At 42.3% G+C, this 12,150-nt stretch overlaps 1 protein-coding gene across 4 annotated transcripts in view; it reads right to left on the reverse strand.

The window, feature by feature from the left end:
- Positions 1-248: 248 nt before the first annotated feature.
- Positions 249-12,150, reverse strand: part of EDEM2 (ER degradation enhancing alpha-mannosidase like protein 2) — a 42,664-nt gene continuing 30,762 nt past the window's right edge. For all 4 annotated transcript variants that reach the window (XM_060188877.1, XM_060188873.1, XM_007522652.3 and 1 more), the window contains 2 exons: positions 5,684-5,805; positions 249-824 (listed from right to left, as the gene is read on the reverse strand). In XM_060188877.1, the coding sequence (XP_060044860.1) occupies positions 324-824; positions 5,684-5,805 (623 nt within the window). In that variant the 3' untranslated portion in view covers positions 249-323. The remainder of the gene's footprint in view (positions 825-5,683; positions 5,806-12,150) is intronic.

Raw genomic sequence — 12,150 nt, forward strand, 5'->3', positions numbered from 1 at the left:
CAACAAGAACCATCAGAGAACTACATCTGCAGCTGCACCCAAAGATACCCGAAAAGGGGAATCTTGAAAGGCAGGGATATCAACTATTCACCCCAGAGATGTACAGACTCAGTCGACTTTGGGTTTAGCTGCTTTTTCAACTGTGTGAGACAAATAAACTAGATTCACAGTTGTTTTCAGTCTTGAATGCTTTCTTTGGGTGAAATCTCCTGAAGAAGTTTGGTATGTAAAATAAGAAAACACAGAAGTCAAAAGCAAATTTATTCTTATAGCTTAGTTTCAAACACACCACACACACACACACGCACACGCTCATCCAGTGGTTATGAGGAATCTAGGAAAACCTGTCCCAGTAAGGCCAGCTTAGAGGTAAAGGGCTGACTAGGGCAGCTGAGAAGTGGGACCTTCTGCTTGGCAGGCTTCTTCTCCTTTGGCTGGTCATGGTTTTCAGATGAGGAGAATGTTCCTGGCCCTGTTGGGGGTTCCCAGGGCCCGGAGCTCAAAGTTTTTCTTTGAAATCTTGATTTATTCCGTTTGAGAGAGTAGAATTCCCTCATCAAGTCTTCCACTTCCCACTGCTCTTCCTTCAGCCTCTGGCAACAGTGCAAGGCGGCGGGGTCAATGGGGTGCGCTTCAGTGTTGAAGATGTAGCCCCCAGCCCCCAGTATGCACTCCCCATAGGGAGTTATCACGGAATCAAAAGTGGAGCCATTGTTGTGGATAAAGTTGGTTGGGTCAAAGAGAAGGTAGAGGTATTTCACAGTCTCAGCCAGGAAGAAAGATTCCATGCGGTTGTCAAGCTTGTGGTCTCGCAGATCTTTAATCTGCCATGAGGGAGAGGAAAGCAAGTCAGCATAGGGTCACAGTGCAGCAGGAAGTGCCAGGGAGCTCCCTTAGGAATCCCTGCTCCAATGCTAAGCAGCTGAGTCTCTGAGCAAAGCCTCTGCGTTTTCAGAGTGCTACCCTTTACCAAGCCAGCACCACCTCTCACCTGAATTAGCAACACTGGCAACCTCACTTTCTGTTTCCACACTGGTTTGTCCTGACAAACCCACCATCATAAACTGAAGCTATCCTTGCAGTGGTCTGGAAGGTGGCACAGTGGATAAAGCATTGGGCTCTCAAGTGTGAGGTCCTAAGTTCAATTCCCAGAGGCACATGTACCAGAGTGATGTCTGGTTCTCTCTCCCCTCTTATCATTCTTCATGAATAAATAAATAAAATCTTAAAAATAGAGAGGAAGAAAGAGAGAGAAAGGAGAGAGAGAAAGAAAAAAGGAGGAAAGAGAGATTGTCCTTGTAAGTACGTCTTATATGCTCAGTACACTTACATTAGTTTGCAATTGAGTAAAATAATCTAATGAAACCCTTAAGTGTCAAATGTCGACACAGATGGGTGTTTTGCAGACATGTTGGCATGTGAAGACACAATATGCAAAAAACACTGGCCACACAGTGCACTATAGAGTATCAGTCTCTTACCCTTGCTGCTGCTAACCAGCATCACAAGAATATTGCATCACATATCACTGCTCCAGGAAAAGATCAAGATTCAAAATACAGTCTCAGTCAGGGATAGATAGCATAATGGTTAAGGGGGCCAGATGGTGGTGCACCTGGTTAAGTGCTCACATTACAGTGCACAAGGATCAAGGTTCAAGCCCCTGATCCCCATCTGCAAGGGAAAAACTCCATGAATGGAGAAGCAGGGCTGCAGCTGTCGCTGTTTATTTCCCTTCCCACCTCCTTCTCCCCTCTCAATTTCTCTTTGTCTCTATCCAATAATAAATAAATAAAACATAAAAATTCTAAGTTTAGTTTATTATTTAAATTATCTTTATTTATTTATTGGATAGAGGCAGCCAGAAATTGAGAAGGGAAGGGGGTGATAGAGAAGGAGAGAGACACCTACAGCACTGCTTCACCACTTACAAAGCTTTCCCCCTGCAGATGGGGATTGGGGGCTTGAACCTGGGTCCTTGTACATTGTAGCATGTGCATTCAACCAGGTATGCTACTACCTGGCCCCCAAAGTATAGTTTCTACTGAATGTGTGTCATTTTTGTATCATCAAAAAGAAATTTTTTTTCTTTTTCTTTTTGATAGGATAGAAAGAAATTGAGAGGAAAGATAGGGAGGAACAGAGAGAGATAAAAACAGCTTGTGAAGCTTCCTCCCTGCAGATGGAGACTGGGAGCTTGAACCCTGAGCCCTTGCACATGATAAGATGTGCATTCAATTAGGTGGGTCACCACCACCTGACCCACTTTTGTTCCATCATAAAGTTGAAAAACTGTAAGTCAGACCATTGTTTTATATCAGAAGCCATCTGCATTTATTTAATAAGTCTTACCTGCTGATCCTCCACTGAAAATTATCTTTTGACAGCCCATTTCAAGTCAACAAAAAAAAACCCAAAGTTCTAGGTCAGAGAGCTAGTTAACCAGGTAGGGCTCCTGCATTGACATGACACCACTTGGGAGGAGCTATGGCACCGGAAGAGGCTCTGGTGCTGTGTCTCTCTGCTGGTCTCTCTAAATGATAAAGTAGTTCAGAGTGGTAAAATCACACATGTACGAAGTCTCAGCTTCATTAAAAAAAAAAAAAAAAGCCAAAGCTCTTACCATATGCTAATTGGTTCTTTATGACCTGGCCTCTACTCTCCCTTGACTTGCAGCTCCAGATAAATGGTTAGTTAAGCTCATTCCTACCCAGGTCTTTTCATTTCTGGTTTTGCCAGCCTGTAGCACTCTTCTTTCAGACTCTTACTCTGGTTTCTTCAATTCTGGCAGGTGCTGTTTCACCTGACAGGTCTTCCCTGACCTCCCTACATGACATTCTTCTAGCCCCTTTGCAGTACACTTTTTAAAAAGACATTATTATTATTAATTTATTTCTTGGAGAAAAACAGAGAAATTGAGAGGGAAGGAGGAAATAGACAGGGAGCAATGATTCACCACTTGTGAAGCTTCCCCCCATAGGTGGGGATCAGGGGCTTGAACTTGGGTCCCTGTGCATGGTAGTGTGTGTGCTGAACAGGATGAGCCGATGACTGGCCCCCTAATTTACTTTTATGATTATAAATCATCCTCTTTAATGATGTCACAAAAATGTAGCATTGCTTACTGGGTTTCCTCCTTCAGTGGGCGTTAAGGTGACGACTGAGCTCTTAGCATTATAAACAACTAATCAGGAGTCTTATGAAGAAAAATTCGTATTTCATTTGTAATGATGGGTGGATAAGCTTACTTTATACAAACATTTATTTTAGCTTCTTAGAATTAGTAGTACCCTTTCCTAGAAAAGTAATTCTCAGTGGGTATACATTTTACATTAAAGTGGGGCTAAAATACAGATTTGATAAACTGATTATTATTCTCTTTCCCTGTTTGACAAAGGCCAGAGTCCACGCCTATTCCCAACATTCGCCTTGGAAGACATCCAGAGGGCTTCATTTTCGGAGAAATAAATAAAAAATTCCTAAGAAGGCCCCAATGGACTCATCCACTTTGGCTCTTCACAAAATACATTAGAGACTAAAACATACTATTGCTTTGTTTCCCCATTACACACACTCCTCCTTTCTTTAAAAATACATATCTAGGTTTTATTTGTAGAATATATTATAAAAATTTGAAAAAAACATTACAAATATTTTAGGGAACTGAGCAGTGGCACACACTGTTAAAAGCACACATTACTATGTACAAGGACCTGGGTTCGAGCCCCCACTCCCCACCTGCAGGGGGGGGTGTACATGAACAGTAAAGCAGGTCTGCAGGTGTCTCTCTCTCTTCCTCTTTTCTCAATTTCTTTTTGTCTTACCAAGTAAAAATAGAAAGAAAAAAATAAAGAAAGAATAATTGGACTGGGAGCTGTACATCCATCATGCTGAGCTCTAGCAATAACCCTGGTGGCAAATAAAATTTTATTTATTTATTGAATAGAGACTTAGAGAAATGTAGAGAAATGGGGAGGGGTGAGGGAGGGAGACTGGCCTATGGCACTTCTTCACCACTTGTGAAGCCCCCTCCCTGCAGGTGAAGACTGGGAGCTTGAATCTTGAGGATTGGATCCTTGTGCATGGTCACATGTGCCTAGTCCCAATACTTTTTCTCTTTTTTTTTTTTTTTTGCCTCCAGGTTATTGCTGTGGCTCAGTGCCTGCACCATGAATCCACTGCTCCTGGAGGCCATTTCTTCCCCCTTTTGTTGCCCTTGTTGTTGTAGCCTTGTTGTAGTTATTATTGTTACTGTTGATGTCATTCGTTGTTGGATAGGACAGAGAGAAACGGCGAGAGGAGGGCAAGACAGAGAGGGGGAGAGAAAGACACACACCTACAGACCTGCTTCACCGCCTGTGAAATGACTCCCCTGTAGGTGGGGAGCTAGAAGCTCGAACCGGGATCCTTACGTCAGTCCTTGCGCTTTGCGCCACATGTGCTTAACCCGCTGCGCTACCGCCTGACCCCCAATACATTTGTTTTTAATCCCATACCCTAAGAAAACTTCCGTAGGATTTTATGTGATTTTTCTTTCAGACAATTCCTTGCATATCTGGTTTTTACATGCCTACAATGAGTGTTTAATTATATCTTGTATACAGATGTGACATGGCTCATACCCATGACCCATTCATACCAGAGTGCTCTTTCCAAAACATAAATCATCCCACATCACTTGGAAGTCCTACCAAGGCTTTTCTGCTGGGAAGAATACTTAAATCATTCCCTGCAGCTTAGATAAACCTACCTCTGGGAATTTATTTTCCACTTTCCTCCTTGCTCACTCTATTGCAGTCACAATGACCTTCTTTTATTTATATTTACTTGATAGTACAGAGAGAAACTTATAGGGGAAGGGGAGATAGAGAAGGAGAGTGAAAGAGAGACACCTGTGCACTGCTTCACATCTATAGTTTCTGCCTTGCAGGTAGAGAATGGGGGACTGAAGCCGAATCCCTGTGCATTGTAACATATGTGCCAGACCAGGGGCACCACTACCCAGCTCCCCACAATTAACCTTCTTTTTGTATCCTAGAATCACGTCCATTTTCTTTCCTACTGAAATATCAGTTCAGGGTCCTCCTTGCTATAGCCCTCTGGCCTAGCACAGTGCCCAACCTATAAAAAGATTCAACAGGGCTGGGGAGACAGCATAATGGTTAAGCAAAAGGCTTCCATTCCTGAGGCTCTGAGGACCCAAGTTCAATGCCCAGCACAATCATAAGCCAGAGCTGAGCAGTGTTATGGTTTCTCTCTATATATCTTTCTCTCTTGCTCATAAATAAATAAATAAAATAAAATATTTTTGAAAAAAGACTCAATAAATGCCTGTGAAACTAGTGGGACTGCTTTCTTAAGATTCCTAGGATATAGGGCCATGATATAATTTATATATAATTATATTTCCTTTTTATATTCCATGTTATTGGCATATCATAAAACTCACCTTTGCAAATTAGTCCTGTTAAATAGTACAGAGAGAATGTCAAGGGTATGAAGCTGAGACATCCAGGAATACTAGCTCTAGCTCTGTGAGCACTATCACACTTTATCTGTTCTCTGTTCTTCAGTCCTCCCTCCTACAGCTAGTATTTCCGAACTCTCAATGCTTCACCCTTAAAAGACTCTTTAGTACTTAAGGGAGACATTTCCTGATTTTTGAACTCATGCAAACACTTACTGTTGCAAATCCGCATTCCACCTTGCTGATTTTTTCAATGGATTCCACAGCATCTCTCCCGAGTTCCAATAGAATGGGGTCCCCCGTGGCACGGTAGAGGTACATTGCGCTCTCAATGAGTTCTGTAAAGTCCAAAAGAAGCCCACCTTACCCAGTGGCTCGGCAGGAGAGTGTTAGGACCCACTAGAGACACTGAGAGATTCCCCCTTCCATACCATCTACCCAAAAGAAATAAGAGAGACAACTTGATGCTGAGTTTTGAAGAGAATAGACCCAAAGTCTGAAGCTTAGTGGAGACCGGCATTAACACTGACCTTGGTGGCTGTGAGGCAGCTCATCCAGAAGCATGTGACTTTAAAAAAAAAAAATTTATTTATTCCCTTTTGTTGCCCTGTTGTTTTATTGTTGTAGTTATTATTATTGTTATTGATGTCATTGTTGTTGGATAGGACAGAGAAACAGAGAGGAGTGTAAGACAGAGAGGGGGAGAGAAATACAGACACCTAAAGACCTGCTTCACCGCTTGTGAAGCGACCCAACCCCCCCCCCGACCTCCACAGGTGGGGAGCCGGGGGCTCAAACCGGGATCCTTACACTGGTCCTTGCGCTTTGCGTCAAGTGTGTTTAACCCACTGCACTACAGCCCGATTCCCAGCATGTGACTCTTATCTAGGCACAGGGCACCAGGTTGGAAACCCTGGTATTGCATGGGAGCACCGGACACGTATGGCAGAACTCTGCTGAGATGTCTCCTTTCCCCCCACCCCCTCTCTCTGTGTCAAAAATGGGGAAAAATGAAAGGAATTTGAAAGGAAGAAAGGAAAAGGTTAGTCTGAGAGCAGAGGAATCACATTATGTATGAAGTTCCAGTGCAAGGGAAACAAAACAAAACAAAAAAAAACAACTAGTCATGAACTCACATCTCAGAGAAGAAACAACAATCCTGGGATAGGGGTTAGGGGAGGTGGCTAAAGTTGCTGCTTATCTCATGAGGTTTATTCCTCCCTTCCTCCTTAGAAACAATCCAGGCAGGGTAGAGAGCATAATGGTTCTGGAAAGAAACTCTCATGCCAGAGGCTCCAAAATCCCAGGCTCAATCTCCTGCACCACCATCAGCCAGAGCTGATCAGTGCTCAGGTAAGAACAAACAGAACAGAATCCCTATCATTATCCAACCATCACAACAGCTATTCCTAGCATGCAGATACTGAACTAAGATCTGTCTCTGGCACCACAGAGAGCAACCTAAGGCCAGAATGTGGGATAGGAATTTCTCTGTGTGTGTGTGTGTGTCCCTCACTCCTTCTCTCTCTCTCTTCTATTCTCTCTCTCTTTTTTATTTTGTGGAGCTGGGGTCTCATGTATGCATAATTTCACTGTTCCTGGCCCAATATTTTCATTCAGACAGAGACAGAGACAGAGAGGGGGATAGACACCACAGTGCCTGAGCTCCCCCAGGCATGTGGCACTTCACAGATTGTGTCAGGACTCAAGCCTGGGTTGTGCACATAGCAAGGCACACACCAAAACCAGTAACATAACTCTCCAGACTCCAAGAAATAAGTTCCTAACTTAATCAAGCTATCTTTCTCTTCCTGATACTCGTAGGCAAACCTAATTATTTTTTCCCTTTTTTTTAATTGTTGTAGTTATTGATGTAGTTATTGATGTCGTCATTGTTGGATAGGACAGAGAGAAATGGAGAGAGGAGGGGAAGACAGAGAGGGGGAGAGTAAGATAGACACCAGCAGACCTGCTTCACCGCTTGTGAGGCAACTCCCCTGCAGGTGGGGAGCCAGGGCTCAAACCGGGATCCTTTCTTCAGTCCTTGCACTTTGCACCACGTGCGCTTAACCCGCTGCGCTACTGCCTGACTCCCAGCCTAACCTAATTCTAAAGCTTGAAAGCATGATCCTGCCATTTTAAAGTCCTTTCTGAGAAGGAGAGACAAAAAGATGAAGTTTAAGATATTTGAGTGTCAAACTTCACTCTAACAAAGATGCTGTCATAAGTTCACTGTGAACAAAGCAAGAGTCTAGCTTTCTTCTACACCATGACTAGAATCTGGTAGTCAGACATGAGCCCACTCTTCTTTTCCCCTGCACATTTTGTTTATTTATTGCTAAGTCCTGTGAGAATGTTATAAACATTAGTCTTTTAGGGGGCTGAGCAGTGGCACACCTGGTAAAGTGCACATAATACTATGTGCAAGGACTCAGGTTCGAGCCCCCATATCCCACCTTCGGGGAAACAGTTCACAAGTGGTGAAGCAGGTTTGCAGGTGTCTGTCTTTCTCTCTCCCTCCCTCTCTATCTTCCCTTCCCCTCTCAATTTCTCTGTCTTGTCAAGTAAAAATAAAATAGAGAGAAAGAAATAAAGAAAGGGAGGAAGGAAGAATGGGAGGAAAGGAGGGAGGGAGGGAGGGAGGAAGGAAGGAAGGAAGGAAGGAAGGAAGGGAGGGAGGGAGGGAGGGAGGAAGGAAGGGAGGGAGGAAGGGAGGGAGGGAGGAAGGGAGGAAGGGAGGGAGGAAGGGAGGGAGGGAGGAAGGGAGGAAGGGAGGGAGGAAGGGAGGAAGGAAGAGTGGCCACCAGGAGCCATGGATTTGTAGTGGAGCCCAATGATAACTCTGGAGGCAAAAAAAAAAAAAAGTCTTTTAGCTATAAATAATTCACTATGTTTCTCCAGAGCAAAGCTATTCTCCTACAACTATTAAGATTACTCCAGAAGTCATTTAGCATCTACTATAGACTCCACATTCATATTTCTTTTGTTATCTCTTAAATGTTCTTTACTGTTTTTTTCTTTTGACTTATTACTGCAAGTTCTATTTCTTATTTTCAGAAAAAAAAAAATTTCATCCTATGTCCCCAGTTCTCTTCAGTTTATCACTCTCTTAGCTCCAGGGATTCTAGATAACTGTTAACCCAACTGTTCATAGCCGAAGACAGATTGAAGCACAGTTGCTGGTAGGTGGACATGCTAGCTGTGTTAAAAGAAAGAAAAGTTGGGAGTTGGGTGTAGCGCAGTGGGTTAAGCACAGGTGGTGCAAGGACCGGCATAAGGATCCCGATTCAAGACCCCAGCTCCCCACCTACAGGGGAGTCACTTCACAGGTGCTGAAGCAGGTCTGCAGGTGTCTGTCTTTCTTTTCCCCATCCGCTCTCCATTTCTCTCTGTCCTATCCAACAACAAATGGCATCAGTAACAACAACAATAAAAAAACAAGAGCAACAAAAGGGAATAAATAATAAATAAATAAATACTAGAAAATAAATCTAAAAAAAAAAAGAAAGAAAAAAAATTAAGTGCTATCACATAAAAACAGATTGCAAATAAGCGCTGGCAAGGATGTGGAGAAAAAGGAGCTCTGCAATACTGTTAGTGGGACTGCAAACTGGTACAGCCCCTATGAAAATCAGTATGGAGAGTCCTTAAAGAGATAACAAATGGAAGTACCTTATGATCTAGCAACAGAAAATGCCAAGGACATGAAAACAGCAATTTGAAATGATATATGCATCTGTATGTTCACAACTGTATTATTCAGAAGAGCAATAATATGGAATACACCTAGCTGCCCACTGACATGATTGATTACATAAAGATGTTATGATATATATATATATATATTTTTTCAACAGAATACTACTCAGCCATTAAAATTTTAATATGATATTATGTCATTATAATATTGTAAAGCAGTGTTAAAACAGTAAATTTTCTGGAAAAAAATTTAAATAAAAAATAAGAAAAGGCAGCCAAGTGAATGGCACAGTTGGTTAAGTGCAGACGTTACAGTGTGCAAGGACTGGGGTTCAAACCCCTAGCCCCCACCAGTGGGGGGGGGGGAAGCTTCACAAGCAGTGAAGCAGCGCTGTAAGTCTAGCTGTCTTTGTCTCTGTCTCTTTCTCTCTCTCCCTTCCTTCTCAATTTCTCTGTCTCTGTCCAACAAATAATAAAGTGGGGGAAAAAGTGGATAAGTAAAGAACATCCACTTATTAAAAAAATAAGAAAAGTTAGTACTTTCAAGGTAATCTCCCCACCTTCCTTCCCTCCCTCCCTGCTTTCCTCCCTTTTTGCTGCCAAGGTTACTGCTGGGGTTCTATGCCTACAGGATTTCTTAGGCCTTGATGGACTACTTGTAGAGTGTAAGAGATAGAGGGGGAGACAAAGTAAGAGAGGCATCATAGTACTGCACCACTTGTGAGGCTTCTCCCATGCAGGTGCTCCCATGGTCAGGGGCTCTAGCCTGGATCCTTGCTCATGGTAAAGTGTGTGTTCTATCTGGTAAGTCATCTCCTATCCCTCAAACTTCCCTTTTTTGCTTTTAGCAGCTGGCTGCATCAGTGAACAGGGCCTAAATTCTCTTTCTTCCACACATGGACCTAGATATGCTAGAAATTGCTTTCATTTCATTTCAAATTACTTTCTAGAGGAGGTTGGCAGCCTAAGGTTTAGCTTTGAGCTTAGGGGGAGGTCAAGAGGCTTAGAAGCCATAGGCTCAGCCTTGCGCCCCAGCACTGCTGATTAGATGCATGTACCAAAGCTTATGGTACTGACCAATCTAATTCTAGAGCTGTATCTTACATCTCATTTATATTGTTTTGGGGCAGGAAGGATGACTGTACTAAGACATTCCTGGATTCCTGGCATTGATGCATTACTTTCCACATGCTTCTTGCCTGTTTGCTCTACAAATGGACAGGGCTCCTGTCTTTAGTGAGTACCCTGCCACTGGTAGTAACTGAGCAAACACCAGGTAACACGTGGCAGGGCATTTTAAATTTAAATTCTTGTTTTAATGAAAGATACATATGTGTGGTGGTACAAGTGATAGAACAGTGGATAAAGCATTAGACTCTTAAGTATAAGGTCCTGAGTTCAATCCCCTGGCAGCACATGTACCAGAGTGATGTCTGGTTCTTTCTCTATCTTATCTTGTGTCTGTCTGTCTCTCTTCTTCTCTATCTCCCCCTTCCCTCTTGATTTCTGACAGTCTCTATCCAATAAATAAATACAGATAATAAAAAAATGTAAAAGAAAAGAAATTTTTTAAAAGTTTGAAAAATAAATAAAATCTTTAAATAAAGATATATGGACAGCATGAAGAAGATGGCGGCTTAGAAACAACACCTGGCATGAGTTCTGTAAGGAGGCTGCTTTAAGACTGGGAATTTCAGCCCCCAAGCTGCAGATGCTACCATGATGCCAACTTGACTTCCCTAGACCCCACCAATGTGTCCTGGAACCCTGCCTTCCCAGAGCCCTGTCCCACTAGGGAAAGAGAGAGACAGGCTGGGAGTATGGATCAACCTCCCAACACCCATATTCAGCAAAGAAGCAATTACAGAAGCCAGGCCTTCCACCTTTTGCACCCCATAGTGATCCTGGGTCCATGCTCTCAGAGGGATAAAGAATAAGAAAGCTTGAGTGGGGTTAGATAGCATAATGGTTATGCAAACAGACTTTCATGCCTGAAGCTCCAAAGTTCCTAGTTCAATTCTCCATACCACCATAAACCAGAGCTGAGCAGTGCTCTGGTAAGAAAAAAAAAAAAAGTATAGGAAAGCTTTCAAGAGAGGGGATGGGATATAGAACTCTGGTGGTGGAAATTGTGTGGAATTGTACCCCTATTATACTATGGTCTTGTAGATACTTTTTATTTTATAAATAAATGACAATAAAAAATATTGCATGAAATAAATATGACTTCCTGCACTAAAAAAAAAGACGTATTTTCAGAAAAAAGATCTATATCATATATTTTATATAATATTTAGTGTATAATATATTACATATATATTTTTCAGAGAAAAAAATTTAACAAAATACATGATTTCATATATCCAGAGCATGGCTCAGTTCTGGCTATGTCACTGCTCAGCTGTGACAGAGCATTTCTTGAGAGGAATTTCAATTAGAAGACCTCCCAGGTGGGCAGGGGTAGACAGCATAATGGTTATGCAAACAGACTCTCATACCTGAGGCTCCGTCAATTCCCAGATTCAATCCCCCACACCACCATAAGCCAGAGCTGAGCAGTGCTCTGGTAAAAATTTAAAAAATTTAAAAAATATTTTTAAAAAAGACCTCCCAGTTTCTCTCTAATGCTGACATTGCAGAAGGTAAGTCCAAACTCTGATTTTCATCTTTTCTACTGCTAATACGGGATATGATATCTTCTAAGAGTTTTTTCTTTAAAAAAAAAAAAGTTATGAGGGAAAAAAAATGCATGAAAAATACCAAGAACAGCAGTCTCTAAGGAGTCAAGAGTGACTAATTTGTTCTTTAATTTGTTCTTAATTTGTTCAGAGGAACTGAAACAGTTGTTTCAGTTCCTCTTCTGTTCCCTTTCCACAACTCCTACAATAATCACTTGGGTTTAGAAGGAAATGGGGTAGAGATAGCAATATGGATAGAAGCCCCTAGAATACTTTTCCCAGCACGGTAAGGCATTCAAGTGGGAT

The sequence above is a fragment of the Erinaceus europaeus genome, chromosome 1, assembly GCF_950295315.1.
Source record: "Erinaceus europaeus chromosome 1, mEriEur2.1, whole genome shotgun sequence".
Classification (NCBI taxonomy): domain Eukaryota; kingdom Metazoa; phylum Chordata; class Mammalia; order Eulipotyphla; family Erinaceidae; genus Erinaceus; species Erinaceus europaeus.